Source organism: Saccostrea echinata, unplaced genomic scaffold, assembly GCF_033153115.1.
Source record: "Saccostrea echinata isolate AGI-Se365-2 ecotype Australia unplaced genomic scaffold, CSIRO_AGI_Sech_v1 ptg000025l, whole genome shotgun sequence".
Classification (NCBI taxonomy): Eukaryota; Metazoa; Mollusca; class Bivalvia; order Ostreida; family Ostreidae; genus Saccostrea; species Saccostrea echinata.
This window is the reverse complement of record NW_026889774.1, coordinates 25,404,495-25,420,300: the sequence shown is the minus strand read 5'-3', so window position 1 is coordinate 25,420,300 and position 15,806 is coordinate 25,404,495. Positions and strand designations below refer to the sequence as shown.

General features: G+C 32.3%; 1 protein-coding gene across 1 annotated transcript; it reads left to right on the top strand.

The window, feature by feature from the left end:
* Nucleotides 1-4,449: 4,449 nt before the first annotated feature.
* Nucleotides 4,450-8,371, top strand: LOC133192989 (toll-like receptor 7). Its single transcript, XM_061328991.1, has one exon. The coding sequence runs from the start codon at nt 4,640-4,642 to the stop codon at nt 8,369-8,371; it is 3,732 nt and encodes a 1,243-aa protein (XP_061184975.1). The 5' UTR covers nt 4,450-4,639.
* The last annotated feature ends 7,435 nt before the right edge of the window (nt 8,372-15,806 follow it).

Sequence of the window (15,806 nt, the reverse complement as noted above, 5' to 3'; positions counted from 1 at the left end):
TATGCATTGACCTAGAAGGACATAAAACTGTAAAGCTTGTAATTCAAAAAAATCTTTATTTTGGCGTTATTATGCGAGACCATCGGCAGGCCAATGATTTATTCTCATGTTTATATTTATTATGAAATGTACAGATTACGAACAATAATCAAACTCAAAATAGCAATAAGAATTGGGAGCTGAGCAAACAGAGGTTGGACCATATGTCATGGGGGAGTAAACACCCTTTGTCGCCTTTTGAAATCCTTGTATCGTCAACGTATTAGTCAATAGCTTGCCTCATTTTAGAAATTGTTTACTAAGAGCATGCTCTTGCATATCGAATCAACTGGGAGATATAAACTCCATATGCTGGTGATAATGGTATATTGCTACATAAATAAGGGAAACAGATGATGAAAGTTGATGTCATCACATTTACCATAATTTTTTGTTGTCAGTTTGCCATTAATGTCTTTTTCTAGTAAAGTATCCAAATATGAAACCGATGTGTCAGACTCTGTTGTGACTTTTATTTCGAGTTCAAAGGGATATATCGAATCAATTTAGGAACGAAAATGGATATTTTAATTGATAAAAATCGTCGATATATCTTAATGTCGAATTGATGGTCACAGCAAGAGACTTCTTCTTTTTATGTAGAAGTTCCTGAATAATTTCTGCTTCAATGAATGCAAAAATAGGTCTGATATTAACGGGGCGCAATTAATGCCCATAAAAATTTCCACAGATTGTTGCAAGACTTGTTCTAGAAAAACTACATAGATATTGTCCAGAAACTCAAGCATCTTTTTAATATCAACAACGGAGTACTTGTGTGTACAATTAGAATGTTATTACGAGATAACTTTGCAGATGTCCAATGGCAAGGTAGGTAAATTTACGAGTTCCATATTCATTGAAAAATCAGCTGTTTGTGATGTCAAAAAGCCTAGACTTTATCGTGGAAAATGGTTGTTGAAATGTCGTAAGTTTTGATGTTTCTGATTTTGTAAAATTTTGTGACTTAAATTTTCAACAAGTTCGCCGGAGTTTTTAAGCTTTTAAGATAGTATACAATAAAGAGCACAATTTGGATTTTTTTTTTTTTTTTTTTTTTTTTTTTTTTTTTTTTTTTTTTTTTTTTTTTTTTTGCTTATATGTACCAACACAAATGAATATGTCTCGAAAATAAAGTATCCGAATATTGGTGATCGTCAGTAACTAATATAATTCATTTAAAAAATGTTGTGATCAGTCTTGTGATCAATGGCACCTGATCCCACCTCTGATGTTTTAGGGGTCCGTGTTTGCTCTGCTCCAAAATTTGTTTTGTTTAATGGACGTTTGAGCTTGAAGACTGTTCGTTATCTCCATATATTTCATAAACAATACGAAACGTAAACAGGACTAAACAACGAGAAGTGAAATAAGGTGCCTAGGAGGAGTAAGTCAAAATTAGCATACATATAATGACCTTTACATTACTGTGAAATTTATCAGCCAAAATACGACCAAAAGAAGGACATAATTATAAGATGCTGACTTTAAATAGAATTGTATAAATCTTTTCAGCATCAATTCATTTGTCGGCAGCCTACATCCATTTAAAATTTGATCATTATGTTTATTGTTAATTATGTATTTTATTTAAAATGTACTTTTTAAAATTTTACTTTCCAAGGAGTATGATTTCCCTTCATATTAAGTTTTGTTTTTAAAGAAATAATTTTTTGCTCTTGTTTTTTTAATTTATTACTTTTATCAAATCAGAGATTTTTTTAAATTTCAAATGCATGTATGTTGTTGTCAATGACTATAGAAATCATTCCTATATATGAATAATTTTGTGAACTTTATTCCACATACTATCTCAAAGTCAAGATCATTTGTTAATGAGAGAGTAATTTCACAATGTTAGATCTGAATAACTTCAAACATGGAAATATTAATGCAAATAACGTCATAGACTATCATTATTTTGACTTATGTTAATTTGCGAAGTTAAGGATTCAAAAATATGGTTTTAGAAGAGAGGAACATCAGTCTGTTTTTATCCCCGAAAAAATTATGCTACTTATAAAGAATGGTTTCGATCAAAATACATGTAACAAAGAGGTTCATTACTCTCGCTATCGTTAATATAATACGAATATCTTCATACATATATTATATACGTAATATTTTAACTTCTTGGCACAGATATATTCTTTTTTTGTACAAGCATAAAATATATTAATAGGCTCAAATAGTATGTCTTTCGGGTAATTCTGTATTACTTGTGATAAATATTTATGCTATCTGAATGGCAATTCACAGTGATGATTGTCAATTACCCACGTGTCTGAGTGCCTTAAGCTACAACAAATTCAATCCAGTCAATTATGAAAAGAATATATACCATTTCTTGAGAAAAAACCAACAAGCGTGTCCACAAAACATATGCTTAATTAAACGGCAGGGGTTAATAGGCCGGTTATTAATAGTTTATACGCATAGAGCTGTCTTTTGTGTCATTTGTTAACAATGGATGCTTATTATTACAGGAATTGATCCTTGACTGATTGGGAATGTCAACTCATCTCAGTTCTGTGAGTAGATAGATGTCTGTAATTTTCACACCACTCTTAGCATTTCAAGTATTTTACATCTTTTTGATTTTCATACCCAATTTCTTTCAAATAGGCATAAAAAAAATCAGGATGATTTTTTTCATTTTTGTTTTGTATTGAATATCATATTGAGATGTACAATTTTGGTCGGGATTGAGATATTCTTTGTAAGTTATATTGATACAGTACTATTACTGTAATTATATTATCATTTTGTAATCCTCTTGCCTGTGTAATTATGAATCACCTTACCTTTCCACTAATTAACATATAGTAAAGACAGAATACTAATTACATTTTAAAATTAAAACTAAAAATCTACAGAATAAGGATAAGGCATTATCGTACTGAATATGTCTATGCAATTGTTTTCCGGGTTTTAATTCATTCTCAAATGATTTCTAAAAAAAAAAATTGAATCACAGATTTTTACACGATATTGCAAAACGCTGGTTTCACAATCACTTTTTACCTTGCCTCTGCAGATAAATAAGACATATATATATATATATATATATATATATATATATATATATATATATATATATATATATATATATATATATATATATATATATATATATATATATATATATATATATATATATGTATGTATTGAAAAGTAAGATTAGGTAATTTCAGCTCATACAATGTAAATATTACATTTATATGATTGAACAAAGCAATTGGTAGAAACCATGCATGTCTTTTATATTGAGACCCAACCATATGATGTATTTGCAAACAGATCATAACGAAAAGTATAGTTGCCTCTCTGCTATATAATCTTTGATATTAAAATCTATAAAGTTCAAATGATATCAGCTGTAGGTGCAATCAAAGGTTTGATTGATCAAGAACATCGTTTCCAATGATGTAATGGGCCCACGTCTGGCGAGTCGTTCTACAGGTTTCAAAATTTGTTCCGCTTGTCAAGATCCGCCATTTGTCATTATTTAACTCTGTGATGACCTATATATTATGTTATTATTCTACAGTAAATGGATTTTCAAGGTAAGTTTTCAGGAACTATATACCACAGATGAGTATTAAAGCGGAAAGAATTTATTGTCTTAATACGAATGGACAAACTGTTATACGATGTGAAAATGACATTAAAAAAAGTGCTAGACATTATTCCCCTATTACAACCTTCGATGTATCAACGAATGTGAAAGACGCACACTTATGTCAACCTGTTAAAGGTAAGTGATCTTGTCAATGAATGAGACCTCTCACAGTCATGGAACCTCTTTAGGCCTAATTGCTCTTAAAATGATTTAATTGCGTAATTAATTTATTAAAGTAATCGACAAGCTAAGGTATTTTTCTTAAAGACATTTACAGTAAGTAACGTCCTTCGTAGTCATACTTATGTAATTGATTTAAGACGCATGGATTATATTCATTAACTTTTTTCGTTTGATATCCAAATCCGACGTATTAGTGTCAGCTTTTATTCTGGGCGTGTGTAAATGTGTATAATGTGTAAACTAAATAAAAGTTTTTCAGAGTAATTTCGACGATCAGGACAGTCTAGTCATGTACATATATCTTACTTCTTGTTTTGGCAAGTTTTTCAGTCACTGTGTTACAAATCATGAAGGAATATTGTTTGTGAAATAGGTTAATGTATATCACCACCTTTCAATTAAGTCAAGGTCGTTTCAAGGTCACCATAATTTCCCCACTTTCTAAAACAAAACAAGCATGTTATTTAAATGTACTTGAGATTACTTGCTCCAAATACGAAAATAAAAAATCATTTGTATCATTCATAAAATAGAGGAGAAAGAATAAAGATCTTTTTTATATTTTTTCCAGATGCCATAAATCAGAACACTACTTCAGGCTACATATTCGAATCAAAGCATGATAGGGAGTTAGAGAGAAATCGAATTATTTGTGAATAGGCAGAAACCATTCCTTGATATCTTCAACTTCATGAAAAGCAAAACAATTTCGCCAAATCATATAATATCTATATACAAAGAGGACAAAGGATTTATAAATGGACAAAATTCGCCTTTCGGCATTTCTACGCAGCCATGTATTGGTATTCATTTTTAAATACATTTCTGGCGGCCTTGTTTTATATTTTTATGGCACATGGAAATGAAATGGGCAATGGTTGCATACCAGAGTGTAAAGTCACTAAGACCAATATAACTGACAACCATCTCCTCAGCCAAAATGATAAACCCCTGAAAACAGTTTCCATATCATTGTTCCTTGGACTGAAAGAAAATAACTGTTCCATTAAGAATCAATGTCTTTTGAATAGCACAAGGATTTTGGAACACTACAACTTTAGTGATGATTCTATTGTAAGTGTTTTTAATTTTCAGTGCTACACGCCTCTTATAATACAAATAACACCGTTCACCGGTAGGCATAGGCCAAATATTATATCATATATCCAGGTGATAAAATGTCAGATGACAGAAGAATCTTTTTACATTCTCGGAAGCATGGTTCTTCCTTTTCACGTGCTTTTGATGGACACAAATCTTCCAACGATTGAAAGTAAAGGCACGAACAAATCAATGTGCAACCTGATGAAACAAGTGACAACACTATGGATATTTAATAAAGCTTCACAAGATAATGTGACAGACTTGGAAGACATTATAAACATGTTTCAGTGCAATCATGACTTTCCAAATATGAAAGATTTGACCATTCAGAACGTTAAGATCAATACGTCTTTATTCGATTTCAGTGCGAAATTTCCTAATCTAGTTTCTCTGGAACTTTCACTGACGGGACTTCAAAATCCAATTCAATTTCCGTGGAGTGATTCATCTCCTTTACTCAGTTATAATCTTTCATCTTCGGAATATCTGCTCAATCACTATGCTAAATCCTTACACATAACTGTAGAAAAGCATCATTTTCGTAGATATCTTAATCTGAACATGAATAATATTTCTAGCTTACAGAACTACGAATTCGAAGGCAGGCTACAAGCAGTGAAATTCTCAGGAAACGGACTAACGGAATTGCCAGAGAATTTGTTTCGGAAATTGAAACAGATTGAACACATTGATATGAGTTTAAATAGCATAAAAAGACTCCCTTCCTCTTTATTTCGTGGGCTTTCTTTGCTCAAGCATCTTGATTTCCACTCTAATAATTTGACAGAGATACAGATGGATCTATTTATTGATAACAAGGAATTAATCTATATGGACTTTTCACGTAACAGAATAGAGAGAATCCATAAAGATGTTTTCAGATTCATGGAGAATTTACAAGAGTTGCATTTACAAAATAATAATATAGTTTCATTGGAAAATGTGGAGTGGCCTTTCTTTTCGACGAAACTGGAATTTTTATATTTCGACGAAAATCCATTGATCCACCTACCAGACGTAGTATTCTACCTTAGAGCCATCAAATTGGCCAGCTTTAGATATACGCAAATTCATTTCACAAACTTTACTAAATATGTGAATAATCTAGAATATAGTTCGATAGCCGAACAATTAGTCAAAGGCTCCGTGCCCAAAAATGATCTTAGTTATAATGTTATCGTTAAAAATCCAAACTTGCTTCTCGATAATATCCTCGATAGAAACCGAAAAATTGATCTTACTGGAAGTAAAATAGACAACTTAAATATCGAATTTTTCGGAGAGCAAAGAGAACTTAAGGAAAGATCAGGTAGAATGAAATTAAAGTTACTTTTGATTTTAAAGTACTTTGAAATCATTTTAGAAGGAACTCATCTTCGATGCGATTGTGGTATTACACACCTTAGTAGACTTGTGGCAATCCTTGAGAAGGATGGTTTGCTTGATGGAAAGGAGTATTTCTTCAACGATTGGAAATGCTTCACCCCCCAAGAATTTAAAGGGAAAAACATGCTGAAAATAAAAGAATCAGATACGTATTGTGAGAGAAATATTACAAACTGCCCATTAAATTGTACCTGTTATTCCAGATCGATAACACACATAACGATTGTTGATTGTCGAAATCGACTATATCGGGACTTGCCCAAAATTTTACCGGAGGGTATTCTCGACCTCTGGTTTCAGCATAATAACATATCTACGATCAATGAGGAAAATTTACAGTATCTACCGAATATTAGACAACTTCTTTTATCCGAAAATCAGTTAACAAGAATTAGTGATGGAGCCCTAAGTAAAATGACTCTTCTTAGTACGTTGTATGTGGATTCCAATTACCTTGTTTCCCTTCCTAGGGCACTCGGAAATATGCGGCTGATGTCCATGAATTTCATAAACAATCCATTGAAATGTGATTGTCATACGAAATGGATAAAACACTGGGTTCTAAAGAATAGAGATGTTGTGGAACGTGTATCAGACATCACATGTAATGTAGATGATGAAGCAGAAAAGGGTAACTTTTTGATCCGAATTCCAGATGAGGATTTTGTTTGTTTAGAAGACTTTGACTCAATTAAGCATGTAGTCATACCCAGCGTCACCAGTTCCTTGATACTGGTACTTCTCATCATTTTGCTGTGTTTGATGTATGTTTATAGGCTAGAAGTAAAGGTTTTACTGTATATTTACTTTGGAATCCATCCATTTGATAAAGATGATAAGGATGGAAAAGAAATCATTGATGTTTTGGTTCTTCATGCCCCGGATACGACGGAATGGGTGATGGAAAATGTTGTGAAGTACTTGGAATTTCAGAAAGATTATTACGTTGTGTGTGAAATGATGAGAGATTTTGTCGCTGGTTTTACCTATATGGAGAACATTGCAAGCATTGTAAAACATAGTAAGCGAATGCTGATAATTCTATCCCCCGAATTTATCGAAGACGACTTGTTAAAAGTAGCTTGGAATGAAGCGCAAGAAAAGATCAAAGAACTACGAACCAACTACGCCATTGTTGTGTGTCATGACGTAGTCTTGAAACAAGTAATGATAAAAGATATGCAGAGATATATTAAAAGAGGGCGATATATCGACGCAAATCAGGCGCTATTTCATGAAAAACTACTATACTCCATGCCACAGTATGAGGACCAGCATGGTAGAGTTAAAAGTCTTCCCGATATTAAAGACTTTATTCAGGCAACATACGGGGAAGAGGGATTCAATAATGACATGTACAGAAGACATGCTTTTGTTTCCTATTCCGATAGTGAAATGCCCTATATTATGAATGAATTAAGACCAACATTAGAAAATAATGGATATTTCTTATGCCTGCCTGATCGGGACTTTGTACCAGGTGCTTCAAAAGAGGAAAACATTTTAAAGGCTATTGACAGTTCCTTACATACATTGTTCATTCTTTCTGGTAACCACCTCGAAGACGAGTGGTCAGTTTTTACATTCAGAATAGCCAGTGAAAAGTCTTTACGTGTCCGAAGTAATCATTTAATTGTCATCATTGGTGAGGATGCTGACCTAGAAACCATGGACGAGGAAGTTCGATTTTACATCAAAACTCACGTGACTCTCAGAGTGAACGAGAAGTGGTTTATTAAAAAGTTATTAAACTCTTTACCAGAAGTTGACGCTCCTATCCTTGATGTGAATGACCAAGAGGATGATGATATTAAACACAATGTGCGCCATAAGCATCAGAAGGAAAGGGAGCCCAGGAGGGTGGTGGCTGAAATCAATCATTGTGCATATGACGATAATGGGATTGTTAATGGTATGGGAAATGGGTATGCAGGAAACAGGACGGTTAAGTTTATTAAGAACGATATTCATGCTTATGTCAATGATGAAGACTATCAAATTGAATTTACAGACATTTCCTTAGACGATGATGTTTAGTTCATACTTTATATCTTTTCATTGCTCACCAAAAAAGTTTTACGTTATTACACGTATGAATGAAATACTCATTTGTTCTGGGTGCTCAGATTTTGATTTTTTAAATGTATATTCTGAAAGTCAAAGGAGAGTGAAAATTACTTAAATTATTAAATATATTTTCTTTCTGTTTTCTCTTTTAGTTTAGGTAAATATACGAAACTCAATTTTTGTCGCCATAACAACAAATGTTAATTCCATATGTACAATTTGGAGTCAATAACTTACGAAAGGAAAATGAGATTAATCGTCGTAAGCAAAATGTTACCTGGCTTCAAGATCCTGAAGCAATTTAAAGCTTAAATCTGAATTTCATGTATTGTCATAACATTTCATTATAGAAAGCACATAAAATTTAAAAAGTTTTAAAAATCATTTTTCTTTCATGTTGTTAATTTTAATTTTGACTGTCAGTTTATAATATTCTTTTTTACAAATGTCTGGAATTTTAACTTAAGTCTAAGACTGCATCATTGTCCCAAAGCCGGAGGCTAGTGAAGGGCTTCCTGCATGGACAAAATATGGCTCTCAATGCAATTGAGCAATGAGGTTCTTTTGGAGTTGAACTATGTTCAATTTCCCTTGGCTTTCACTCACGAGCAAAACCACTGCGCGGGCAGTAAAGGTTATATAGCACCCTTCAGTGTGAGTCACTTTACTCAAATGTGTACCATTACAATCAAAGGCAACTATATGCCTCCTCCAAAGAAATAACAACACAAAATCTTTACTTTTAATTTGACATGTTTTAAAAAAATAAAATAAAATTAGTTAAAACGAATAAATATACAAATTTATAAATTCCTACTTAATGAAAAAGGTGACGATAGCGAATTGGACAGTGATCGATCTTCTGTGAACAGGACATAAAACACGCCTCTCTCCCCCCCCCCCATCCCCTGGAAATTCCTTAAATAATTGATAATTCAACTCCCAGGAATACATTCTATACTGTTATTTTAACTTGCGTACGCCTACAATGACACTGGATTTAGATTTAATTCCTCGAAAGACCGCAATTTTCTTTTTGATGTGCCGAAGGCTGGGAGAAATATGGAAATATTCTTTGGTTAATTTCAAAGATACTGCCATGATATTCATCATTTATTTAACTGTTCGATGGATTCGATGGATATTTAGAAGTTTTAAAGATTGCAGATTGATGGCTGAAATTTTCATATATAATATTGAATCTTTTATATTGAAATTTCAAAAGAGTAAAAGAGTTACCCAGAGTAAAATAGTGTTACTCGGTTTATTTTTCCACGATAGAGTACTTGGGAATGTGACATATCAAAATCTTCACCAGTAATCACCATCAAAAAGTTTTTGCAACTTCATAATTTTGAAAGGGAAAATGCACCTGGCAAGATTTGAAGCATATTTGGAAGTAGGAATCTGTATCTAACTGATCCCTACACATTTTATCAAATTATCAAGGAAGAGAGTTAGTAAGCGTTAGGTGACGCTATACACTTATTATGGAATAGTCAGAATGATTTATAGAATGTATCCTTGTGGTATAATCCATGCAGGTTAATATTAGATGTATAGGGGCTTGGAATGATTCTGCAAAACTATTAAAACCTTATCACTCATCCAGAAAATAAGGGCACTTGCAATACAATTTAATACAATCCCTATTTGATAAGGAATGACAAAGCATGATAAATAATGCTGGAAATGTATCTGTGTCAAATGCAGAAATTGGAAAAAATTGCAACTTTAAGGACATATGACACACAAAAAATGGATGCCTGGAATGATATATATATATATATATATATTTTACTTCGGTTCTAATGAAAAAAGTGAATTTAACAGTGATCGATCTAAAAAAATCTATAAACAATAGAAATCTGTGAAGAGGGCATAAACACGGAAACCCTGGAAATTCCAGAGGTGGGTGCCTTGGAGGAGTAAGCATCCCCTGTTGACCGGGCATACCCGCTTTGAGTCTTATGTATTGATCAGGTAGACGGAGCATTCGGTAATCATGTTCAGTATAAAAACAAAGGCCTAACAATTGTTATGAAACACGTCTGCCAAAATATGACCCAATGATAGGTTACCTTTGCTAACAATGTCATTATTATGACCATAGAACTTACGAAATTCTGACTTTAAACGAAGTTCTTGAAATCCCTGTAATATTAACTTATTTGTCAGTAGCCTCCCTCTGTTTAAAAATTAATCTTACTCGGAGTATGCTCCTGAGTATGGAATAAGTTGGAAGATGTTAACACCATATGCAGGATATCACTACATAAATAAGGAAAGTTGACGAAGGAAAAGCCGAAGTTTTCTCGTTTGTTATACAATTTAGTTGTTTGTTGGCCCTTTTCAGTAAAATATCCAAATATGAAACTGATGTGGCGGACTCTGGGGTGTCTTTTATTCAAGTTCAATGGGATATATTGAGTCGAGATATGAACGGAAATAACTATTGTTAATTGATAATACGTCGTTTATCTGAATGTCGAGTTGAAGGCCACTGCAAGTGTTATTTTTCTCACGTAGAAGTTTTTGAAGAAATTCTACTGTAAGGGACAGATCGGTTAATAAAGAAGCACAATTATTGCCCATCTGAATTCCAACAGCTTGTTGGAAGGCCTGGTCTCCGAAGACTACATAAATGCTGTCAACGAGGAACTCTACTATCCTTTTAATATCAAATTTTTGTATGTAGAATCAGAGTCATTCTTAACAAAGTAATTTTGTTAGTGACGAATTGCAATCACAAGATACCAAAATTTCTGACTTTCATTTTTATTGAAGAAGCAGTTGTCTATGATATCAAAAAGTTTAGTTTTTAATTTATCGTCAGGAATTGGTTGTACCAATTGCGTCCCGTTATAAGCAGACCTTTTTTTGTATTCATATGAAGCAGAATTTGTCCAAAATCTTGTACGTGAAAAAGAAGAAAACACTTGCTGTGGCCTTCAACTTGACATTTAGATATATCGACAACGTATTGTCAATTAACAATGGCTATTTCCATTCTTATGTCGATACGATATATCCCGGTGAGCTTGAGATAAAAGATACCACAGAGTCTGACACATCTCTTTCATATTTGAATATTTTACTTGAAAAAGACGTTAATTGTAATCTAACAAACAAGCTTTATGATAAACGTCAACTTCCCTTACTTATGCAGCAATATACCTTCATCACTTGCATACGGGTAATATATCTCTCAGTCGATTCGATACGCAAGAGCATGCTCTACGTATGAAAAATTTCTAAAACGAGGTAAATTATTGACAAACCAGTTGATGAAACAAGAATATCAGCAGTATCGTTTAAAGTCATTTCGTAATTTCTATGGTCGATACAATGACCTTGTCAGCAAATACAATTTATCATTGAGTCAGATGCTGACTGACGTTTTTCATACTAATTGTTAGGCCATTATTTACATACTGAATTGTCGACGGATTTTTCCGTTATTACCCGATCATGACAAGGAGCACACGACGCGTGTGACCCATTCGCCAGGGGATGCTCACTCCTCCATGGCACCTCATCCCACCTTTAATGTTTGGAGGTCCGTGTTTGCTCTGCTCCTATTTTGTATTGTTTAATGAACTTTTGAGCTTGAATACTGTTCGTTATCTCCATATATTTCATTGTTTAAATTGTAGAAAAGTAGTATGTTTTGGTGTTACTGACTTGAGAAAACGGATGATTTTAAATTTTCTAAAGTTTTTTGGAGGCTTTGAGAATCCACATTTGATTTACACCACTTCTAGAATATGTTGTAGTACAGTGCGTCTGAACTTTCCCCTTTACAGCAGTTAATATTTTTGTAAGAACCCTAACCAAAAAAAAAAAAAAAAAAAAAAATACTATAGTTAACTATAGTAAATCAAAGTGTCAAAGTGATCACTATAGTAAATCCACGTTTTCACCATAGTAAATCAAAGTTTTCATAGTGATCACTAAAGTAAATCAAAGTTTTCGTAGTTATCACTTTAGTAAATCAAAGTGTCAAAGTTATCACTTTAGTAAATCAAAGTGTCAAAGTTATCACTATAGTAAATCAAAGTTTTCATAGTGTCAAAGTTATCACTATAGTTAACTATAGTAAACTATAGTTAACTATAGTATTTTTTTTTTGTTAGGGTCGAGTAAAGATTGGTGCTTGGTAGAGCAATGCTGAATCCTTCAGTGTGTCTCTGTTTGTATGGAATTTTATGATATAAAGGAATCCAGCCAAGGTAGTATAGATCTAGGTCACCTTGGTTGACTGGAATCAGAAGTATTAAATATTCTAAATGATGCGAATATCAAATTTCTAAGTTATTAGGAAACTGTATACTTTGATGATGTTTAAATTTCAACCTTTTCGCAGTTACCCTTTTAGATGTATTAACTTTTTATCACTTTATAGGACATTATTGTAAAACTTTGAACTAAAAAATTGAATCTATGTGGCTAAACCTATTCATTTTACTTAAATAAATATGAATTTAGTTTTAATTACCATGACTTTTTAACAAAAAAGTTTGTGTCATTAGTCCTTAAGACAGGCTGGACGTAGTGAATGAAATGTGAAAATAACAAACAGTAATCAGGCTCAAAAGGCCAATTAAACAATACAATTAATATAAGAGAAAACACGAACCTCGGAAACATAGGTGGGATCAGGTGCCATGGAGGTGAGCATCCCCTGTTGACTGGTCACACCTGTCGTGTGCTTCTTGTCATCAAAGAGTAAAACTCGTAGTCAATTCAGAGTGAAATTTATGGCCTAACAAAATCATTGAAAGCCGCTGGTCAACAATTCAACTCAACGATATATTATACCCCAACAAAAAGTACAGAAGTAAACTAAATGTTTACAATAGTTAACAATGGACTTTTCCGAGAAGCGCTGACTTTTATAAAAGACGGCTTACTTTTACACTAGGACAGTATATGGAAGCTCTTTTGCGATATAAATATTAAGCTTAACAGTTAATTAAACGATAATAATGGTCCATTTCAGAGCACATATTACGTTGTCTAGGAAGGGAACGGCAACTATCCTACCCTCAACCCCCTCCCTTCCCACATTGACCAACTTTTGCTTAGTTTTCCTTCCGGAATGTTTTTTCTTCCTTATTTGATTCCTTCAAAAAATGAGATTAAAAGGAGATACTAACCCTCACGATAAATAAATAAAGCTACGTAATTCTGCCTCCCATCATCACTTGCGTTGATTGCATACCAGTTAATCATGTAGTGCCCCAAACAAAATACCTATAACCAACTATTAAGGTTTTCTTATCTATTATCAATGCCGTACCTCCGTACATAAAGCAGGTTTAAATGTAAGTCGTCGACTGTAAAAGTCAGTGCTTCTCGCAAAAGTCCATTAGTATCAAAGTTTTCACTATAGTAAATCAAAGTTTTTACTATATTTAATCAAAGTATTTTGACTATGAGTTTCAAATTGTTATTTTTTTTCACCTCTACAAGCCATTTCTTACATTAAAAGAAAATATTACTTATATATTTACATATTATTTGAAAGTATCAAAGTATTTACTATAGTTAACTTTAATAAACTATAGTTAACTATAGCAAATATTTGTTAGGGTATTTGCTAACAGGGTCATTGTATTGTCCGTAGAATTTCCGAAAGTTAACTTTAAACGAAATTGTTAATATCTTTAAGAAAACCTCAATAAGAAACGAATAACTAAAAACTGACAAAATACTTCATAGTGAAACTGTGCACAATCGCAGGTGGGTGATTCACTTGTTCGATCATTTTAACTATGTTTCCTCCTAGCAAAGTAATAAATACATCTGTTCTACTGCTTGGAAAATTTTAACAAAACCACATAAAATAAAAAATTACAGATAAAACTATCCTGTACTACACGAATATTTTTGTATTTTTTGATTGGAGGAGAATTAAAAATGGTCATTTAACAGAACAGTAAAATTAGTAATGAAATCCGCGATTGATAAACCGTCGTGAAACGCGCATAGAAAGATAATAAAATTTATTTCCGTATTTTTTAATCATGGCCGATAATAGTCTTGCTTTTCTATTATAATTACAAACACTTTGATGAATGCACTTTTGTTTGCTTGAAAGAAATTTCGTTTAATGTATTTCATAGCGTAATAAAGCAGAGCGTAGGCATATTTGAGGTTTTGTGTATCATGAACAGATGATAGATATTAAGTACATTTCTGAAAGAACCGTTCATTTCCCTTTCAAGCAAAGCATAATTTTTAATTTATTGTTATCATTTTTAAAGGAATATATGTTTTAATGGAGTACATCGTAGAACGATGATTATCAAAATTTAATTAAAAAAAGAAAATAATGCGAGAGTAAAATAAGTATTGACTTTACTTTTGCCCCAATAGTTAGGGCGGTTACAGAAAAAGAAGAAGAAGAGGACTTTGTTGAACTTTACATCACGCATATCACTCCTATGTTATCAATTCCTAAGATGATCATTTTATTCATATAAGTTGTAATAAGTAAGACTTATTATTGAGGCTTTCAAAATGGAAAAAAAAGATGAGTGTTAAAGATATTCATATCTCGTAATCATCATGATAGTGTTGCCTGACTCATGCACCTTCCAATTTTTACCACGTTAGTTTTCTAATCGCTCTTTTATTATATATATATTTCCAAGGCTTGGTAAATAAGGCTAATAAGTGAGCATATACATATACAAAACCGACATTGTTAAACGTCGCAAACAAAAAACAAACAAATCAATTTTAAATATATAAAAATAAATAAAATTTTAGCAGATAAATTTCATGTAACACTTTTTCCTTCTATTTCTTTTGGAAAACATATCATTCCGTGTTCCTTCTTATTATTGTATTGAATAAAAAAATCGAATTAAAAATTTTAAATACTTTCAATCATTGTTTTAAACCAATTCTGGATAAAATTATTCTTTTTTTTTAACAGACTGATTACAGAAGATATTTGAGAAATGGGCACACCCAATTTATTTATAATTATATATATTGATGTATTGCACTGAGGAATGTAAATATACACCAAAAACTGCTTCGTTTTTGAAAAAGCACCAGAAAATTTATGTGCATATTGCTGTTTTTCTATGAAATTGTTTAGGGAAATGTTCATCATGACGTCACAATACATAAAAGTGCAAACCAGTCGCCTCATGTCAATGTTTAATGCTTTCCCTTAAGTACGATCTCGTGATTCTGGTGTGTTTTTTCTCCACAACGATAGCTTTTGCATTTTGGGAAATCCTTTTTATCATGCAAAAGTATAAGGTATGTTTCTTTTCTTTTTTTTGTTTAGCCAGGGAGTTGTATTTTGTGTATTCATACGAGAATAATTAGAATGTGATAAATTAGATAAAATTCAGACTCTCATTTTTTTTTGTGAAAACAGAAT